The sequence below is a fragment of the Lissotriton helveticus genome, chromosome 1_1, assembly GCF_964261635.1.
Source record: "Lissotriton helveticus chromosome 1_1, aLisHel1.1, whole genome shotgun sequence".
Classification (NCBI taxonomy): domain Eukaryota; kingdom Metazoa; phylum Chordata; class Amphibia; order Caudata; family Salamandridae; genus Lissotriton; species Lissotriton helveticus.
In genome coordinates this window covers 1,780,530,420-1,780,548,904 of record NC_136057.1, presented here as the reverse complement: position 1 = coordinate 1,780,548,904, position 18,485 = coordinate 1,780,530,420, and the positions used below count along the sequence as shown (strand labels likewise).

The 18,485-nt window shown below is 44.4% G+C and overlaps 1 protein-coding gene across 4 annotated transcripts in view; it reads right to left on the bottom strand.

Moving 5' to 3' along the window:
• Nucleotides 1–1,680: 1,680 nt before the first annotated feature.
• IFT56 (intraflagellar transport 56) overlaps nucleotides 1,681–18,485 on the bottom strand; it is a 357,694-nt gene continuing 340,889 nt past the window's right edge. For 3 of the 4 annotated variants that reach the window (XR_013594114.1, XM_078640297.1, XM_078640303.1), the window contains 2 exons: nucleotides 4,017–4,150; nucleotides 1,681–2,789 (listed from right to left, as the gene is read on the bottom strand). Coding sequence is in view for 3 of the 4 variants with exons in the window: in XM_078640297.1 (XP_078496423.1) it covers nucleotides 2,678–2,789; nucleotides 4,017–4,150 (246 nt within the window). In the remaining variant the exon portion in view is untranslated. The remainder of the gene's footprint in view (nucleotides 2,790–4,016; nucleotides 4,151–18,485) is intronic. The other variant, XM_078640309.1, reaches the window with a different exon arrangement.

The following is an 18,485-nucleotide window of genomic DNA, read 5'->3' as shown; positions in this document are numbered from 1 at the left end:
ATTCCCATCACCACCATTGTCTTCTCCGAGTGGTGGTAAACTTTGTTAGGAATCGAAAACAAAAACAAGACAGAGCCTCTGAGGATGGCTCTGTGGTAATGGGAGTATATTGTCTGTATAAGGCAGTACCATAACCAGTTGTGCTGGAGTGAAGTCAGAACACAACCTTGGTCAGAGTTAAGTCGGATTTTGCTCGGACACTTGAGTCAGCAACTGATCCTCCTCTGCTGACATCACGACTGGCGCTGATGAAAGAGGGACTGCTGCAGGTCTTGGAGTCAGAATGGAAGTCAGCACCGGAGTTGATGCGGAACCCGAGTTGAGTGCCCGGGGCTCATATGGTGCAGAGGGCAGATCCGAAAGCGGTAACTAAACTGGAGGCCCCTTCGGATTCTTGGGACCCAAAAGCAAGCCATAACGAACCAAAGGAGTGCCAAAAATACTTAGCATGGACTCCTTAAAGGCCTCCACCTGCTTAGGCGTAGCTGATGGCCCAGGGAACTCAGGGTGAAACTGTGGAATAGGCACCTCAATCAAGAATGTATGGCACCTTGACGCCCGTGCCCCTTCTGTTTGGATAGAGTGGCGGCATAGGGTTGAGTCCTGCTTTGTCTTCATGTTATTATTTAGATGTTTTTAACCTGTAAATCACCAGGAATTCTGCCGCCCTTGACTTATGGATAGTTGTGCTTGCTCTTGATTGTTATTTTTTCTCTGAACGATAGCTTTTTTGGTTTGCTCCTGCAAAGCGCTCTGATACCTCCGGGTCTAGCCAGCGCTATATAAAACCTGACAAATAAATACATAAAATCTGTTTTCTCTTAATTATTGGATGACTTGGAGCAGCAGCATAACTTCTGCAAGCTCCATGAATTTTTTCTAAGTTAAGTAACGTACAGTTTCCGTTCACGATCCTGGATCGTTTTCAGGTGCATAAGGTCACACACTTTGAACAACTTGGATTCGTGCCCCAAGCCACACCTCGTATGGGTTTGTTATCAACATCTGTCTTTGACAGTCACAGCATGGTTTAAACCCTGTAGCTTCAGGTGGGGGTATTGTTCCCTTGCACGATGGATTTCAATTTTAAAAAGCCACCAATACAGCCGAAAAAGGGTGTGGAGCTTCAAATCTGCTTTCCAAGGCGTGAAAAGAAAGATACTGATGTCGGCGTGCAGGGGTGGCATTTACATATGGCTCTGCTCCTTCATCTTTGGAGTGGAACGAAGCGAACAAGGAGTCGCACTGTGCCTCTTACTGATGCCCAGGAGCACTGCTATGGAAACCTGCCACATCCAGGTGGGAGCTTGAGTGATGTTCTAGAGGTGAGGAATCTGGGGTTAAAAGTGTTCATCAGAAACATTTTGTGTGTACTGCTAGCTGTTTTATGGTGGGGTGCTTGAGTGTGGCGTTTAAGGGCTCTGTGTGTAGTAACTTTACTCCCAGAACTTCTCCTTCCAGGGCAGGGTTGCCCCGGTAAATAAACCTGTGACCTGAAGTTTGCTCTTAGTTACCAACTTAAAAGAGTTTGGACATAGGCATGTCTGGGATACATTAAAGGTCAGGTGCGTGCATGAAACCTGTTACAGGTCAGAGAATGAGCCATCCTACGTCAAGGTTTGATTCCGCACAGAAGAATCTGCAGAATTCTGTCTATAGACAACATACGAAGAGCCTTGGTTAATACATAAATAATCTTTATTTACTTAAAGGAAAACACACTACCACAATCCTTCAATCGGGTACAATACTTAGACCTCCCAATGCACAAAGTTTGTGTTGCTTGAAACACTGTGAGAGGTCTCATCCTATCAGAGTAGATGGAGTGAGGAACATACAAAGGCCATGATGTGGGCCTGGCCAGAGCTAGGCGCATAACCGAGAAGGTGATGGTTAAGCAAAGCTCTGTAAACTGTGCAGTACTGCAGCTCCTGATCATGAATAGGAAAAGTGGTTTGGGCCATATTAAATTGTCACTCTTGGGTACATGCCTTAAAGTATGCCTCTTCTCGAAATCACAACTCTCAACAAGTCTGTCCTTGCACCGTCTCTGCACAATCATGTCTGCCCCAGCTTTGTATATGACTCCTCCCTATACTGACCTGCTCCTTTCTCACGTGAGTTTCTTTGTACTGTATTTTACTCATATATCTACTCCCATGGCCTTATACTGTGTGTGCACAGACCCACCAGCGCCCATGCACTTCTTTAACCCGTTCCTCACCATGTTCAGAGGGGAAAAGGAAGAGGAGGTTGGAAGAGAGAGAGGGAGAGAGAGAAAGATACATGGAAAGGGGGAGACAGATATTCAAAAGTAGAAAGGGGCAGTTAGATAGAGGAAGGGAGGGAGAGCAAGAGAGAGGGAGAGAGGCAAGTTCAAATAGGAGAGCTGTATCGAATAAATTAGCACACAGTGCTAATTGCACAGGAACTCTTGAGCTGTGCTGGATGAGCCTGATGGCCATCGCTGGTCCTGATGTGCAAGTCTGGATGAGTTCTAGAACTAGTATTGTTTCAAAGTAGTAATAGGGCCACACTGAGTGTCTTGCTAGAAGGCACTTAGGAATGGCTTGACATCACTCTAGAAGAGTCCGGTTCCTTCGCAAGAACATTTCTGGTTCTCACGAGTCGAACAGAGCAGCAGTTGGTCATCCTGCAGCGTCTGGCTCTCTCCACCTCAAACAGGAACACGGTTCTCCTTACCCCACTTCTTCAGAATACGCACAATGTACTCAACTTGGGTGCTGCCTGTGCTTCTCAGAAGATGCAGCACTTCCCGTAAGGTCTCCCTGTCGAGAGTCAACAAGGGAAAAAAATGTCAGTCTTCACAGACATCAGAGGGCACAATCCCTTTAGCCATGACATGCTTTTTACACTGATGTTGCAGAATAAGCGGCTGAGGCAGACTAGAAGGCATAAGGAGGTACAGACAGACAAAGGAAGACATTAATAGGGCACCAGTGACAAGTGGATACATCAAACTGAACAAGTGGGGCAGATAAGAGAGGACCTGAGAATAAGAGAAAGGTTAGAACAATATGATGGATTGGGGCAACTGGTTACCTCCCTCTAACATTTCATTCTCAGCAATAGACAGGATGAATTATAACTAAAGAGAACACCCATATGCAGAACCAAGGAAACAGCAAGGGATCCTGCCGACAGGTTACATCTTGAGCAGCCTACAGGTTACATCTTGACCAGAGTTCAAGCAGGACTTTTGTCAAAATGCAGAAAAGGCGCTTGACTGGATTTTTAACTTCACCTTCTAATCTGAATGGCAAAGCCAGGCAGTAACCTGTGAAAGACTTTAGTGACCTCTAACCATTTCACACATTTCTACAAAGGAATGCTGCCCAGTGCTAATGCAGAGGGGTCTGATCTCTTTGCTGAATGAGCTTTTGGAATATCTAGGATGGGAAATTTGTCAGCTGACACTAGATTTTAATGTACAAGATTATTCTTATCTGCTTTGGGACTGGTGCATGGGTGGTGCCAACAAACTGTTTTGTGTTCCTGAAAGCCTGAGTTTTATGTCTGTAGAAATCAAGGGCACACTTTAACAGAATGGCCAGAACTGCAAGTAGTTTAAGGAACAAAAACAGGCAAAGAATGTAGGCATCTATGGTGTAAAATCTAAACAATTTCATTAAAAAAGAGCACATGTTTAAAAAACCACCTCTGTAGAAAAACATTCAATTGCACAAGTCCACACAGCTAGATTTTACTAACAGCCAGGAAAATGTACAGCCACTAATAAAAATGACCAGCCGGTTATAAAAGTACAGATCTCACACTTTCCAAATAGCAAAGCTTGTGGGCAATCATCTTGAGTATGAAAACACAGCGTTGAGTACCTACAAGTGCCCAACTCAGACTCTTGCGTAATTTTTATTTTGAATGTATTCACTTAAATGAGAACCGATTAGCGTGAACTTGGAAGGTGGCATTTCCCAGAATACGTGATGGCAGTCAACAGGGCAGGAAATTACTTTTTATTTATTCATAGTACTCACTTTGGTTCTCGGCCAGCAAGGATCATTTGGAAGATGCCAACACAGGCACCTCTCTTGCCCTCCCAATAATCAGGGCTGGGGTCTAACCTCTCCAATACGTCGAAAGCTTTGGCTGAGTAATAGAACTGTCCCATCTGCACAAACAAGACATCATATTAGATAGTGAGACAAAGTTAATGAAACACATTGACAGGCACAGCTTGAAAATAAAATTAGAATCACATTGTTTAGTATATGCATTACATGAAAGCAGCTTGGAATACTGTGCCAAGAAGAAACCCACTTCCCAACAGAAAATAGCTGCTGATTAGTAAACACCAAGTGCCTGTTTCCCCATAGAACACCACCACTTCAAATGTCGTTCTTGCTCACAAATGATCACAGACTTTCGAAAGGAAAAAGGAGACACACCAATTTCCATGTTTTAAAGCGATCACTTATCTTTCAAATGCCTTCTTTCTCTCCGCCCAAAATGAACAATTGTGCCTGAAAGGATTTTAGAAGCTTGATGAGGATTTGAAATGCTGAAAGGTGGCTTGTTAGCGTGAAGTAATTACTGACCTTAGTTACTAGGGCCCCAGAGCTGAAAAAGGTTACTGGACTCTAGCTGTAGCACTCAGACTGGATTACGACTGGTGTCCTGGGGGGCCACAGTACTATTGGACCCAAGCACCAAAACCAAGTAGAAAAACAGTCAAAGTCTTCTTCAAGGAAGTTATGTGGGTTAGCGCTTTCCTAGCAAAAGACATTGCCCCAAACACTATTATAGAGCGCAAGAGCAAAATGCTATACAGGTCTGGAATGTTAGTCTCTATGGACAGTATAATTGAATGAATATTATTCATGAACACTGAGCCTCTGGGTCACAGGACACAATTTGAGGTCCTCAGGGAAAGGACAGGGAAAAACAAGGACAGAAAAATCACAGTCATGTAAATACTCTTCAAAGGCATAACTGTTAGAGGCCTCAAGATCCAGACTGAGATCCTCAGTTAATGGAATGGGACAGGAGCAGCAAAACCATGGTCTCGTTAAAAAAAACTCTTGGAAGGGGTAACTGTTTACCTTTATACACTTCAAAGTCAAGTGCATATTTCTGTTTGCACAGCAGGGATAATGGGTGCTGGTAAACGAATTTATGAGGTTTCAGTGCATCTGCCGCAGAAACTCTCTGGACCCATATGACTACCTGTGAACCACCTCCAATAAGTACAAAGTGCCCACATCAGTCTTTGGCAAGCACACAAACACTCCTCATGATTACAAGGACAGCTTCCGGTGATTGGCCAGAGTCCACTGGAATTTAGAAATCACTGTTTATTTGTTGAAGAAACACAGTTTCTTGTGCCCAAACATTAGACGCTCTGCACTATACCACTAGATATTTGAAAGCCCTATATTTTGCAAAACATCAGTCACAGCTAGAATTTTTACAGTGTCAGCAGTGCCCAGTGGTTCTGAGGCATGGCCACCAGCCACCGATGTCTCAAAGAGAAGATACAAACAAAGATTGGGGTTTCAAATTTGAATAGCTAAGGAACCACACCATTCTCCGCCTACTTCTTTGACTTTCCAGGTCAGAGACTGAAGAGGAGGTAATCTTTAAGCCTTCTCGATGAAACTAGAAGGCACACAAATGCTTTCCTGTAGCGTGGGCATGGTCAGGGACAAAGGAGACTCATGCTCAATAGCAGCATAAGGCAATGGCTCTTCCCTATGGCCCCAGTTTATGGTGATTTGAAGACATCGTACAGCAGTCTCATGACTGTTCCCATAAGCCTTCTCTGTGTAGCTTGCCTCTAGATCTCAAAGGCAGGCAAGTACTTCTCCTAAAATGTGCATCCCAGGGTCTTCTTCCACAAGCCGGCAGCCTTTTGAGCACAGAACGGAGCAGCAGTGCTTTCTCAAGTCTTGGGTCCAAGCTTACCTCCAGCTTGAAAGGAAGGTAGTCAATAGCAGAGTGCTACCTTTGGAATAGGGGCCGTCTCTGCTACACTCGCATGCAGCTCCTCTTTGGAAGTTGAGAAAATTCTGCAAGCCTCTGCATGCTACCAGTACTGAAGGACAGAGCTTAACAAATATATATATTTTTAAAAAATGTATTTATTGAGTGTTCAATAGAGATGATCGAATACACCGGAATACAAAAGCGAGGCAAAACAAGTCCCGCAGGAAATGAACCCCTTGCCTCCCATCCCCCCGGCACAACAGGTAGCATTACATTGTTCATGCATTGAATCATGGCATTACTAGCACATAAAGTCAGTATATAAAGAATAATAGTCATAGTTCGGGCGAGCAGTGTCTCAGTAGATGGTAGCATATAAATACAAGGGTCATTACAGGTCAGGATGACTCTATAGATATACAGTAAGTGGGGCCCATAAAAGTCTTTGGGTCGCGAGGCCTCAGCCAGCTCCTCCGCATAAGTCTCCAGTTGGTCTCTACAATACACCAAGTCAAGAATCCATTTTTTGACTGTGGGAGTGGCTTTGGACCCCAGCACTGCATCAACGCCCTTTTAGTAGCAGATTCGAGACAGCCTCAATATGGCGACTGCAAGGCTTTAGGCTCTCCACACTGCCCAGGAGGCATATCTCTTGGACACAACGCACAGGTTCCAGTACAACATCCGTCAGCACATTCGCCACCTTTGACCAAAATGCAAATATCCCTGCACACATCCACGCCAGATGCATGAAGTCAGCATCCGCCTGCCAACACCTCACGCAGCAAGCAGTATCACACAAGCCAAACTTACACAATTGCAATGGGGTATAATATAACTGGTGGAAATACTTAAAGTGAATTATGCGTAGATTGCAATTTGCCGTGAGGCAGCCCGTTATCGCACAGCAGAACTGCCACTGCTCAAGTGTACGGATGGACCCCAATACATTGTTCCATTTAAGATACGAAGGGTGTTCCCCTGGCTCCCTCTATCACAGTGAAGCATTATATAGTTTAGTGATCAGACCCTTTCGCTCAGCCCCTGCCAGCACCACCTGCAGCACCAACAGAGTTCTGGGTTCCGTTGGATAGATTGTGTAAATGGCTCTCACTGCTTGCCGTACTCTCACATAGGTAAACCCCAACATAAAGTCCTGATTCCGAGCCCCCTGTACATCCTGCAAAGAAAGGAACTGACCAACTTTATACAGATCCCCCAGCAGAGTGATACCAACCGGCGCTAACACTCGTATCGCAGACTATTCTCGCGCCGCTGAAATATCAGGGTGTGCGGTCAAAGGCAACTTCGGGGCGTATAAATAATTAGAGCTTGACAAATATCTGTGTTTAAATTTTGAGGTACTCTGCCTATCACAAGCAAGGTGCCTCTTCTGGACTGGTTCACTATTGATCATGTTGCTCCCACCAGCAGTCTCTCTAAGTCAGGTAGGGAGGGCCATGGCCACTCTCTGAATGAGGGATGCACTTTGGTAACCATGCTCTAACAGCACACCTCTCAGGGCTCAGACCATTTAACAGGGAGAACCATCACGGGCTCGCTTGGTTGTGAAGCTCACTGAGTAAACAAATGTTAGAAACTCCAGTGAAACAATAAATGGCAGGTTAAGACTGCAAACCAGGGCCATACATATGAATCTTTCTGTCAAACAGTACTTTCTTGTTAATCTCCACATACAATTCAAAATTCTCAAAAAGTTACCATAAATGGAATATTTCTTGCATCAGGCAGGGCTTTTCCTGATAAAAGTATTCATCATAGTTTTCAAACCACACTTAAGAAAAGATAGTTATCAGTAATAATGTTTCCCCAGGATTGGTATCATAGATTCAAGAGACTGAAATAGTACTTACAATAGAGCAAAATCCAGAGGTTATATTACATGGTGAGGAACATTCAAACCTAGTATACTTTAATTTGTCAAACTTTTTAACACTTAGAAAAGAGGATGGCAAGGTTTCGGATCGAACATGCACTTGACCCCAAAGACAGCTGACAGACTTACTGAGAGGGTTTTGAACAATTTCATTTTAATTTTACTACTTATTCTTGTAGTAACAATAGAGGCAATTACACATACAAACAAAAGTTACTCATCTGTAAACTGTGGTTCTCCAGTATTGGTGTCTTTCATAGATTCACATGCTTGAATATTCCCCGTCGCTGAAGTGTGAGTCCCAGGGTACATAACATAGCAATGTAGTAATAACATAAGTTATATATAAAAAAAGAAAGAAAAAACAGAGTTTTCATAGAGAGAAAAAACTTGTCACTACTATAACATATCACAGTCATTAGGATTAGTCCAAACTCCAGCCAATCAGGTGCCAGCACCCTCTTAGAATGTTCTCCTCAGACGCTCCGGCCCTCAGATTTTCGTAGCACAAGAGTGACAAAGAGTCAATTAGTAGCCGAGAGCCTCTGAGGGGAGGAGGGTGGGTCGCATGGGAATCTATGAAAGACACCAATACTGGAAAACCACAGTTTACAGGTAAGTAACTTTTGTTCTTCTCCAGTATTGGGGTGTCTTTCATAGATTCAAATGCTTGAATAAGAGTGTGAGCAGTGGCGTCAAAATAATACAAGGTACATAATACTCAATATAATAATAATAATAATACACAGTACGAAAAGACTGAAGCATATATAAAGTAAAAGGTACCTTGTATACAGCAGGCAAGCAACAGAGGCTCACCTTATTTAAAAAGAATACGTAGGACTGCCTGCCCCATGGCTGAGTCAGCGTTGTCAGCAGTATCCAGACAGTAATGTCCTGTAAAGGTGTGCCTGCTGGACCATGTTGCAGCTCTGCAGATGTGTTGAAGAGGCACACCAGTAAATAGCGTTGTAGAAGAGGAAACCTTCCTGGTAGAATGCGCTGGAACAGAAGCAGTAAGCGGTTTTCCAGCCTCTTGATGGCAAAAGGAAATTGCTGAAGAAATCCAGTGTGCAATTCTTTGTTTGGTGACTGGATGTCCCTTTCACATCCATCCATAGGCCACAAAGAGTTGGTCAGTCTTACGGATACTAGCCGTCCTTTGAAGGTAAAATTTCAGACATCTTTTGATATCTAAAGAATGAAGTGTCCTCTCTGCTGGTGTTTGAGGATTTGGAAAAAATGTTTTTAAAATGACTGGTTCATTAAGGTGGAAGTCTGATGGCACTTTGCGGATAAAGGCCGGATTGGTGTGGAGCAAGACAGAGTCCTTGGTGAATTGAAGAAAAGGCGGATTAGTAGTAAACACTTGTATATCACTGACTCGACGAGAGGAAGTGAGAGCCAATAGTAGTGAAGTCTTCCAAGTAATGAATTTGAGATCGACTTTATGGATTGGTTCAAACGGGGGTTTCACGAGTTGTGTCAACACAATATTTAAATGCCAAGGAGGAGGTGGTCGACGAATTGGTGGAAACATCCGAAAAAGACCCCTGAAGAATTGTTGAATTACTCTGAAGGAGTACTGAGAGTTCGAACCATTCTGACGAAACCTTGAGATTGCTGCCAGAAAAACTTGCAGAGTAGAATACGAGAGGCCTGATTTTGCCTGATGCAAAAAGAAAGGCAAGACTTGCTCCGGCGTGGAATGAACAGGATGTACCTGAGCAGTATTACACCATAGACAGAATCTTTTCCACTTGAGCTTGTATGTTTTCACAGTTGAGGGTGCTCTAGCTTTAGCAAGGACTTGCCTACAGTCTAAGGGAATGTTCAAATTTACAAATTCATAGTGTTCAGGTTCCAAGCCGCGAAGCGAAGAGATGCTGGGTCGGGATGACAAATTTGGCCCTGATCCATGGTCAGGAGATTCGGAAGTGGGCAAAGAATGATCGGGTCGCACTGTGACAGGAGCAGGAATTCCGTAACGCAGACTTGTCGAGGCCACCTGGGAGCTATTAGAATAATGTGACGGGGTTTCTTCCTCATCTTTCGAAGAACTCTGGAGACCGCAGGAATCAGTGGAAAAGCATAGGCATATATTTTTGACCAGTTCATCAAAAAGGCATTCCCACACGACTCTGGTTGGGGAAGCCAACTTGCGTAGAATGAGCATTTGCGGTTCAGATGTGTTGCGAAGAGATCCTGATTCGGAGGACCCCATATTCGGAAAATGTGATCCAGAGTGGGTTGATGTAATTCCCATTCGTGATTGGTCGAGGTCGACCAGATCAGGGAATCCACAAGAACGTTTGATGCACCCGGAATGTGCACTGATATGAGTGATTTGATGTTGAATCGCCCAATCCCAGACTTGTTGAGCTTGGAGGGATAGCAAGATGGACCGCGTATCCCCTTGTTTGTTAATGTAGTGCATGCACGTTGAGTTGTCCGTCGGACCAACACCGAGGCTCCTTGTATGATGGTGCGAAAAGCTTTCAGAGCCAGAAAAATGGCCAGTAACTCTAGCAGGTTGATGTGCCAGGTCCTTTGATGAATGTCCCACCTTCCTTTTACTGTCAGACCCTGGAGATGTGCACCCCAACCTTCGAGAGATGCGTCTGTTGTGAGAGTGAAATTTGGAGCGTCCACCAGGAATGGACGACCTGAAGCGACGTTTTCCTCGAGAGTCCACCAAAGTAGAGCTGTTTTCATCTGAGAAGTGACTCTGATCATATTGTTGAAGGATCCTGAGACTTGAGCCCATTGCTTGTCCAGTTCCTCCTGGATGGGTCTAATTTTTAGGTGGCAGTGAGGGACTAAGGGGATGCAGGAGGACAACATCCCTAGGAAAGATTTCAACTTTCGAACAGAAACTGACCTTTTTAACCGGAGGGAGACCTCCAGGTCGTAAAGTCGTTGACGTCTTTCTTGTGAAACAAAGGCTTTTGCCAGCTTGGTGTCTAGGATGGCTCCCAAGAACAGTCTGCTTTGAGCGGGAAGAAAATGAGACTTGTCCATGTTGAATTTTAGGCCCAGGGAACTGCAAAATAGGGTGTGTTTGGATGCTTGTTTGAACGACCGTGCCTTTAGAAGGCAGTCATCGAGATAAGGTAAAATTTGCACTACTTGCAGACGAAGACAAGCTGCCACCGGTGCAAGGACCTTGGTAAACACTCGGGCGCGGAACGAAGACCGAATGGAAGGACTTTGAATTGAAAATCTTTCCCGGCCATCTGAGAAATTTCCTGTGTCTTGGCAGAATGGGGAGATGGAAATTAGCATATTGAAGGTCCAAAGTTGTCATATACTCCCCTTGGGATAGTAAAGAAAGCACCTCCTGAAGGGACAGCATGCAAAAAGTTTGTTTTTGATGTGTTTGTTCAGGGCGTGTAGGTCCAGAATAGGGCGCCATTCTCCTGACTTTTTCTCTATAAGGAAGAATCTCGAATAGAATCCTCTGCCCCTTTGAAGTTTCGGGACCACTTTGATTGCTCCTTTTCTTAATAAAATTGTGTAAGTTGACTTAAAAGTTCCTTCAGATGGGCGGGAGGAGGACCTTTTGGTGGAGAATTGGGAGGAATCTTTACAAACTCCAATGCGTGCCCTTTGCGCACAATATCCAGAACCAATTGGTCGGAAGTTATCAGTTACCATTTGGAGTAGAAGTGGGAGATTCGACCTCCAACCTTTGAAAAAGTCAGGGATGACGGATGGAAAAAGTCATTGTTTCTTTGATGAATCCTTTCCTCTGTAAGAGGATTTACCTCTGTACTGTCTGTAGGAAGTAGAAGGCTGTTGTCTGTATGATTGTTGACTCTGGGAGGAGTAACGTTGTTGCCCTTGCCGATATTGATTGGAACTTCCCCAAAAGGAAGACATGGAGCCACGACCTCTTGCACCTCGAAAGGGCTGCTTTTTAAACTGTAGATTGCCAAGAGCACGAGCAGTGTCGGTGTCCTTCTTGATTGACTAAAGGGCATCGTCGATATGTTGGCCGAACAATGATTCACCGTCGTAAGGCATGTCCAATATTTTTGTCTGTACCTCTTGACAGAAAGAAGTGGCCTTCAACCAGCCTTGTCGCCTGAGGACTGCCGCACCCACCACTAGACGGAAATCCTTTCCCCCCTTGAAGGATTTTTAACGCTTCTGCTTTAGATGCCTCTGGTATCAAATCTACCGGGATGAAATGTCTGACCATATTTGTCGATCGTAGCGGCCAAGGATAGCTAAAGAATTGGCCACTCGAACCGTAGTTGCCGCCATGGTGGAAAAGTTCTTGCCAATAGCATCAAGGCGTCTACCCTCTCGGTCCAGAGGTGCCGATAATGGAGATGATGGATTCCTGGCCCGACGTTGTGCTGCCTGAGTACTAATGGAATCAGGCTTTGGTTGTGAAATGAGAAAAGCATTTGAATTTGATGGGGCTTTGTATTTCTTATCCAGTCGGGGTAGGACAGCCGGAATGGAGTTAGGGTTTTGCATGAGTTTGAGACCTTCTTGCCAAATAAAATCGATGATGGGGATAGAAGGAACTTGTTTCTGCGGTTGATTCTTAAAATCATATAAGAAACAATCCTCCTCTCTCTGGTGAAGGTGGAATCTTTTTGCCGCCCTTTCCATGAGTAGATGAAAACCACCTATGTCAACTGGTGGAGAATCCAGGGGAGCTGGAGTGGGAGACGGTGTTTGGATCTGATAATTGTTCCATTCCAAAAGCAGGGATCTGTCATCCAGCTCACCCTCTTCCCTGTCATCATCATCATCATTATCATCATTATCATCCTCATTATCTCCTTCCATGACCTGAGGAGCATCCTGATGTTGAGCTCTGGGTGCCGATGTAGAAGGTGTAGCAAGTGATTCTCCTGAAGGAGGAGGTTGAATAGGTGCTTGAGGAGCCGGAGAAGCCTGTACTGAGTTAGGAAAATGACGATAATAATCATCCAGCATGAATTGGAGTTTGGAAATGAGAGATGATGGCATCTGTGCCATCGGAAGCCCCTGTGCAGGTTGTGTGTCACTAGTTGAAAAATCTTCGTCTTCCTGGTAATCATCAGAGTCTTGACATGTAATAAGAAGTTCAGAGGGACTGTGAGCAGCCCGAAACCTGTCATCGTCCTCTGAGTCATCGTCATCAGCATCAGAAGAAAATAATTCTGCTGGAGGTTGAGAAGCACCTTAAATCAGCATCAGTGTGTCCAAAGATGAATGTCGCTGCTGAAGTAAAGAACTTGAAGACTTCAAAGGAACCAGATCCATTGATGTCATCGTCGCGCTGTCACCATAGACGATAGACGGTGTTGCCAAGCCACCATCGACGAAGCCACCGGCGACGAAGCCAGCGCAGACGAAGCACCGCCGACGAAGCCTCCTCCGACGAAGCCACCGCCGACGAAGCCACCGTCGACGAAGCCACCGTCGACGAAGCCACCGTCGACGAAGCCACCGTCGACGACGATGAACGCGTCAATGAATGTTTCTTCTTCTGTTTGCTAGACGCCGTAGACAAAGTCAAAGGCACCGTAGATGAAATAGGCCTCACTTTTATATTTACAAACGTCGACGGTGAAGATGCCGACGACAGGATCATAGCCGACTTCGTAGACGCAGCAATTGAAGTCGTCGATGTAGACGCAACAACAGCAGTTCTCGTCGACGGAGGAAGCGCCGAGCTAGCCGACAAGATAGGCAGTTTCTGAGGTAAAAACTGCGCAGGTGGAGTCTTGGACACCTGAGAATCAGATCTTGGGAGCGTAGACGGTGTAGAATGAATCTTACAATCCTTAGCCTGGTTTTCAGGGTAGAGACAACAAATGCACTTTTTATGAGGGTCTTCAAAATGAAGTCTCTGTTTACCACAAGTTCCGGAATGTCTAAAGAGGGACTTCTTGGTTGTAGACATTGTGAAGTTGTTCTTTGAGAAGAAAAGAGAAAAACTGAGCAGAGCTCAGGGAGACTCCCTCCGCACGACGTGCGGTAGAAAATCTGAGGGCCTGAGCCTCTGAGGAGAACATTCTAAGAGGGTGCTGGCGCCTGATTGGCTGGAGTTTGGACTAATCATAATGACTATGATATGTTCTAGAAGTGACAAGTTTTTTCTCTCTATGAAAACTCTATGGTTTTTCTTTCTTTATATATATATATATATATATATATATATATATATATATATATATATATATATATATATATTACACGTATGTTATTACTACATTGCTATGTTTTGTACCGTGGTACTGCCACTTGGCGGCGGAGAATATTCAAGCATGTGAATCTATGAAAGACACCCCAATACTGGAGAATCAAGGTATCAACATTATATCAAAGTGTCACCGTTTTGTCAGATCACAACATAACATCTCCTTATTTAGCTTTATGTTTAAATATGTGGTATAGTGGCCTCTAATATTCTCAGTCTGGAATCAACAAATATCCTGTGTATGAACAATCGGTATAAAAACAATACAAAACAATTCTTGTGAGCACGCTTTAAAAGAAGCAACAAATGTCTGAGAAGTTTGTTAGTTTTGATGTACTTAGCTTCATTCTTCTGTTCACTTCCTCTAGCCAACACATTTCATACATCAGCGAGTGAAATCAGCTCAACACCTTACATCAAGCCACCTAGTGTACATATCCAGACGGCTTAACAAGATATACAAGCCTTCTATAACTTTGCTGAATGCAGTCACAAGTAAGCTTGCCCCTCGGCTATAGAGTGAGCTGGTAAGTTTGTCCCCAAGCAAGTATCAACTTTTTCGCATCTGGTGTGGTCTTCTCACTTGATGCCCATAGTGGACAATGCACCATGCAAATTTGTTGTATGGAACAAGAGCAAACTTTAGTGATACAACATAATCTGATCCCTGAGGAAGTCAATGCTAAGAGACCTAATGAAATTTGTTGGAACCTCAAAATGAACAAACTTCCCAGACACTTGTAACTGTTTTTTAGAGTGTGCTTACAAGAATTGTTTTGTCCTGATTTGGAATTTTCCTGGGCTTAGGGGGCAGTGGTGTGGCTGCTCTTTAGTCTTGTTGAGGTCCCTTACAAGTAGATTGTGACCAACTTGGAAGCAAGTTAGCACTGTCAAAACTCCTGCGACCCACACAGTAGTTAGTGAAAGAAATACCAGCAGTCATCACATTTAGCTCCAAGTTTCTACGACAACTATTGTCTTAATTTCCTCCTGCTTCATTCTGGGGATGCGTATGTATACATTGCATAATACATATTACCATTTCCTGTGTACATCTGCAGGCCCACCCTGCATGTTCACTTTATGTTGATTCTATAGAGTATACGATGGAGTGCATCTGTTCAGATGCACTCCTTCGTATGGGTGTTTGCCTGTTGAGTTTCATCGTCATTTGGGTCCATGGTAGCATAAGTGTTTCTATCTTGCCCCTTATGGCAGGTATCCCCCACCTCCTTTTCTGCCAGATACACTCTGAGTGGGCCTCATATGTCTATGGGTCCGAAGGTGGGGTGCTGCAGGATCCCTTATAGCTCGATTCTGCTATTACATGTGTCCATGTACTTTACCCAATATCAGTATAACCATAGATATCAGGAGTAATAGCAATTTACACCACAGGACTTAGTCCACCCTCTGAAGTAGCTCTATATAATTGGGCTCAGTATGATACATCTGGTTGTTCACCAACATCTTTTAGAATTTGGGAGGTTGCGACCGTGTTCGTGGTAAGTTGCAGCACTATCAGATAATAAGGGCATGTGAGTTCTCTGAATTCTTTGCCTGGAATGTTATGCAGGGTCCCCACCTTGTATCAAATACTTGTAGTTTGTTCTCCAGTAAAGGAGTATGTTTCTCCATCATTTTAAGGTCCCAGAGTGTAAACAGCCACTCTATGTGTTCTGTTGTCTTGTCTTTACTCCACTTGGACGTGAGGACTTGTTTGGCCACACATAATGCTAATGCAGTTACTTTCTCTCTATAGAAATGCAGTGTAAAATACAGTATATTCAGGAGCCTTAGTAGAACATAACTAAGGAAAAACTTAATTTCGGTGTCAAAAATGTTATTTATGTCCCTGAACACGTCCTCCTAGTTGAGTTTGGGACATCGCCAGAGAAGGTGTGTCAATGTGCCTGGGCTCTCACAATTACACCAACATCCCTCAGAAATTCTGGATTTTCATTTTGCTATCCCAGAGGGGATATAGTATCAATAGAGAGTTATTTTGAGCATCACCACTCTTTCTGTTGTACTGAAGGACAACGTGTGGATCCTATAAACTGTGTGGGAGCATTCTTTATGAGTGAAGGAATGTTCTAGCTCTGCTTCCTAGAGTTTTTGAGCAAGTGATATGGTGGAGTCAGCAACTCAGTAATCTATAGATGTTGGAGTGCATTTGTTTATTATCTGGCTTGGTAATTAACCATTTCGCTAATGGGGTAAGAGACCTGCTGACACAGGGTCAGATTGTGGGATGGGTTACCCAGTGTTTAATATGAATGTACTTCTATATCTTCTACTCAGGAACTTCATAGTTGGATATAATTTGTTCAAAGTGTGGCATCTGTTATACATATTCTAAAGGGGAGTTAATGTCTCTGGTTAGTTTGGACAGCTAATCATGCAAGTTATAATGTATATAACCTCGCACCAAAATTTAAATATGAGGGGGGGGAAGGGGTTAAAACCAATCCATGTTAACAAAACCTGCATGGATTTCTTGGCATCTGGGACAATTCTGGAGTTCAAATGGGCCTATTAAGTGCTGTTTTTCAGGGCATTCATAAGCTTGATGCAGCAACTTAAAATGAAGTAGCTTTTGTCTGAAATGTAGGGCAACTGCTTTGGTTTGCATGCAATGATATTTAAATTTTTCATCATTCAGACCTTCACGGATATCTGTGTCCAAGACCAGCCTTTTGAGAGCGAGACCACCTTCCCTTGCCTCAGTGAACATCAAATATGAACAAGTTACTTACCTTCGGTAACGCCATATATGGTAGAGACTCTCTATCCGCAGATTCCTTACCTTAGCATCAGACTGGATCTGGAATTTCTTTGTGAGCAGTACCCCCTGCACGCCGGTAGGTGGCGTTGTTCAGATCTGCGTGACGTCGTCCATGACCACTCCACCGGATGAGACGTACGCGGTGCCTATGTAGGTGCAACCCCAGTGAGCGGACGTTGTTTTTTTTGGTGACTTTCCACTCCAGGAACGCAGAGTCACGAAGAACACCGAACACTGCTGTGCACGACTAGATCCCTAAAAGGGGAAAACTCTGTCTCTAGAGATTTGTTTGAGGAGCGGAGGAGGATGGGTGGGTCTGCTTCTAGAGTCTCTACCAGATAAGGTGTTACCGAAGGTAAGTAACTTGTTCACCTGATAGAGGCTTCTAACCATAGATTCCTTACCTTAGAATACATACCCAAGCAATATGTCCCCTGAGGTGGGTATGCGGATCGAATTCACACTAGAAAGTCGTGAAAGACCGAACGGGCAAAAAAGTGAAGCCCACGTTACTGCCTGGCAGATGTCCAGGACCGGAACTCCGTGGGCTAGCGCAGTGGTCACAGCATTAGCTTTGGTGAAATAAGCATACAAACCCTAAGGGGATTACCTCTTGTACAGTGCATAGCAGATTTTAATGCAGAACAAGATCTATCAGGAGATTGTCTGTTTCTGCACAGCGTTTCCCTTCCTGACTCCGACATATCCCACAAAGAGTTGGTCTTCCATCTGGAATGCTTTTGTGTGGTCAAGGTAGAACAACAACGCTCTTTTTGGGTCCAGTCGATGGAATGGCTCCTCTTCTTTAGAGAAATACAGCAGAGCATAAAAGGTAGGCTGGGTGATGGACTGGCGTACATGGAATTGAATGCTCTAGTGCAAAGAAACAGCCTGTCAGGAAAGATAGTTAGGTATGGAGGCTTGTATGACAAAGTCTGGAGCTCTCTAACCCTACGGGCAGATGTTATCACCACTGTAGGAAGGTGGATATCTGACTATGGTTACCCCCAAACTTTTTGCCTGGTGTTTAGCTGGTTTTTGACATAGTTGGCCTGGGATCCTGCTATTCAGGGCCCCAGGCTAATTGCTCTCTCCTTAAAATGGACTCCATGTACCTTAGGTACATACACAATTGGAACTGGTTCACCTTATTGGCCCCTGTAACAGTGTACCCAGGTACCCAGGGCATAGGTGCTTCCAAGGCCTACCAGGGGCTGCAGCATGTATTATGCCACCCCTGGCCTGGCCTCCATATTTGACACAACTGGCTGATCACTCAGCTGGGGTAAGTCGGTGTAACCACCCCTTAATTAGGTGTAATATGCCTATACCTAACCTAAAATGGACACATATGTTCCTATCAGTCACTCCTATGGAAGGCCTCATCAATCCTGGAGGCAGAGTGCTTGGAAATATGTGAGATGGTGCTCTGGCATGAGCTGAGCCTGTCTGCAGCTTTCGGAACCATGTCCTTTAGCTGTTCCATGATATTGCCATACCATATACTCTTAAGTGCATTATAATCCTCGCGGTTAAATGCTATCTTGGGTTTGGCTTTATCAAAACATGTCGAGTAAGGTGTCATACGAATTGGAATACTACCCCCTCGCCAGTTCTGGCGACGGGGGTAG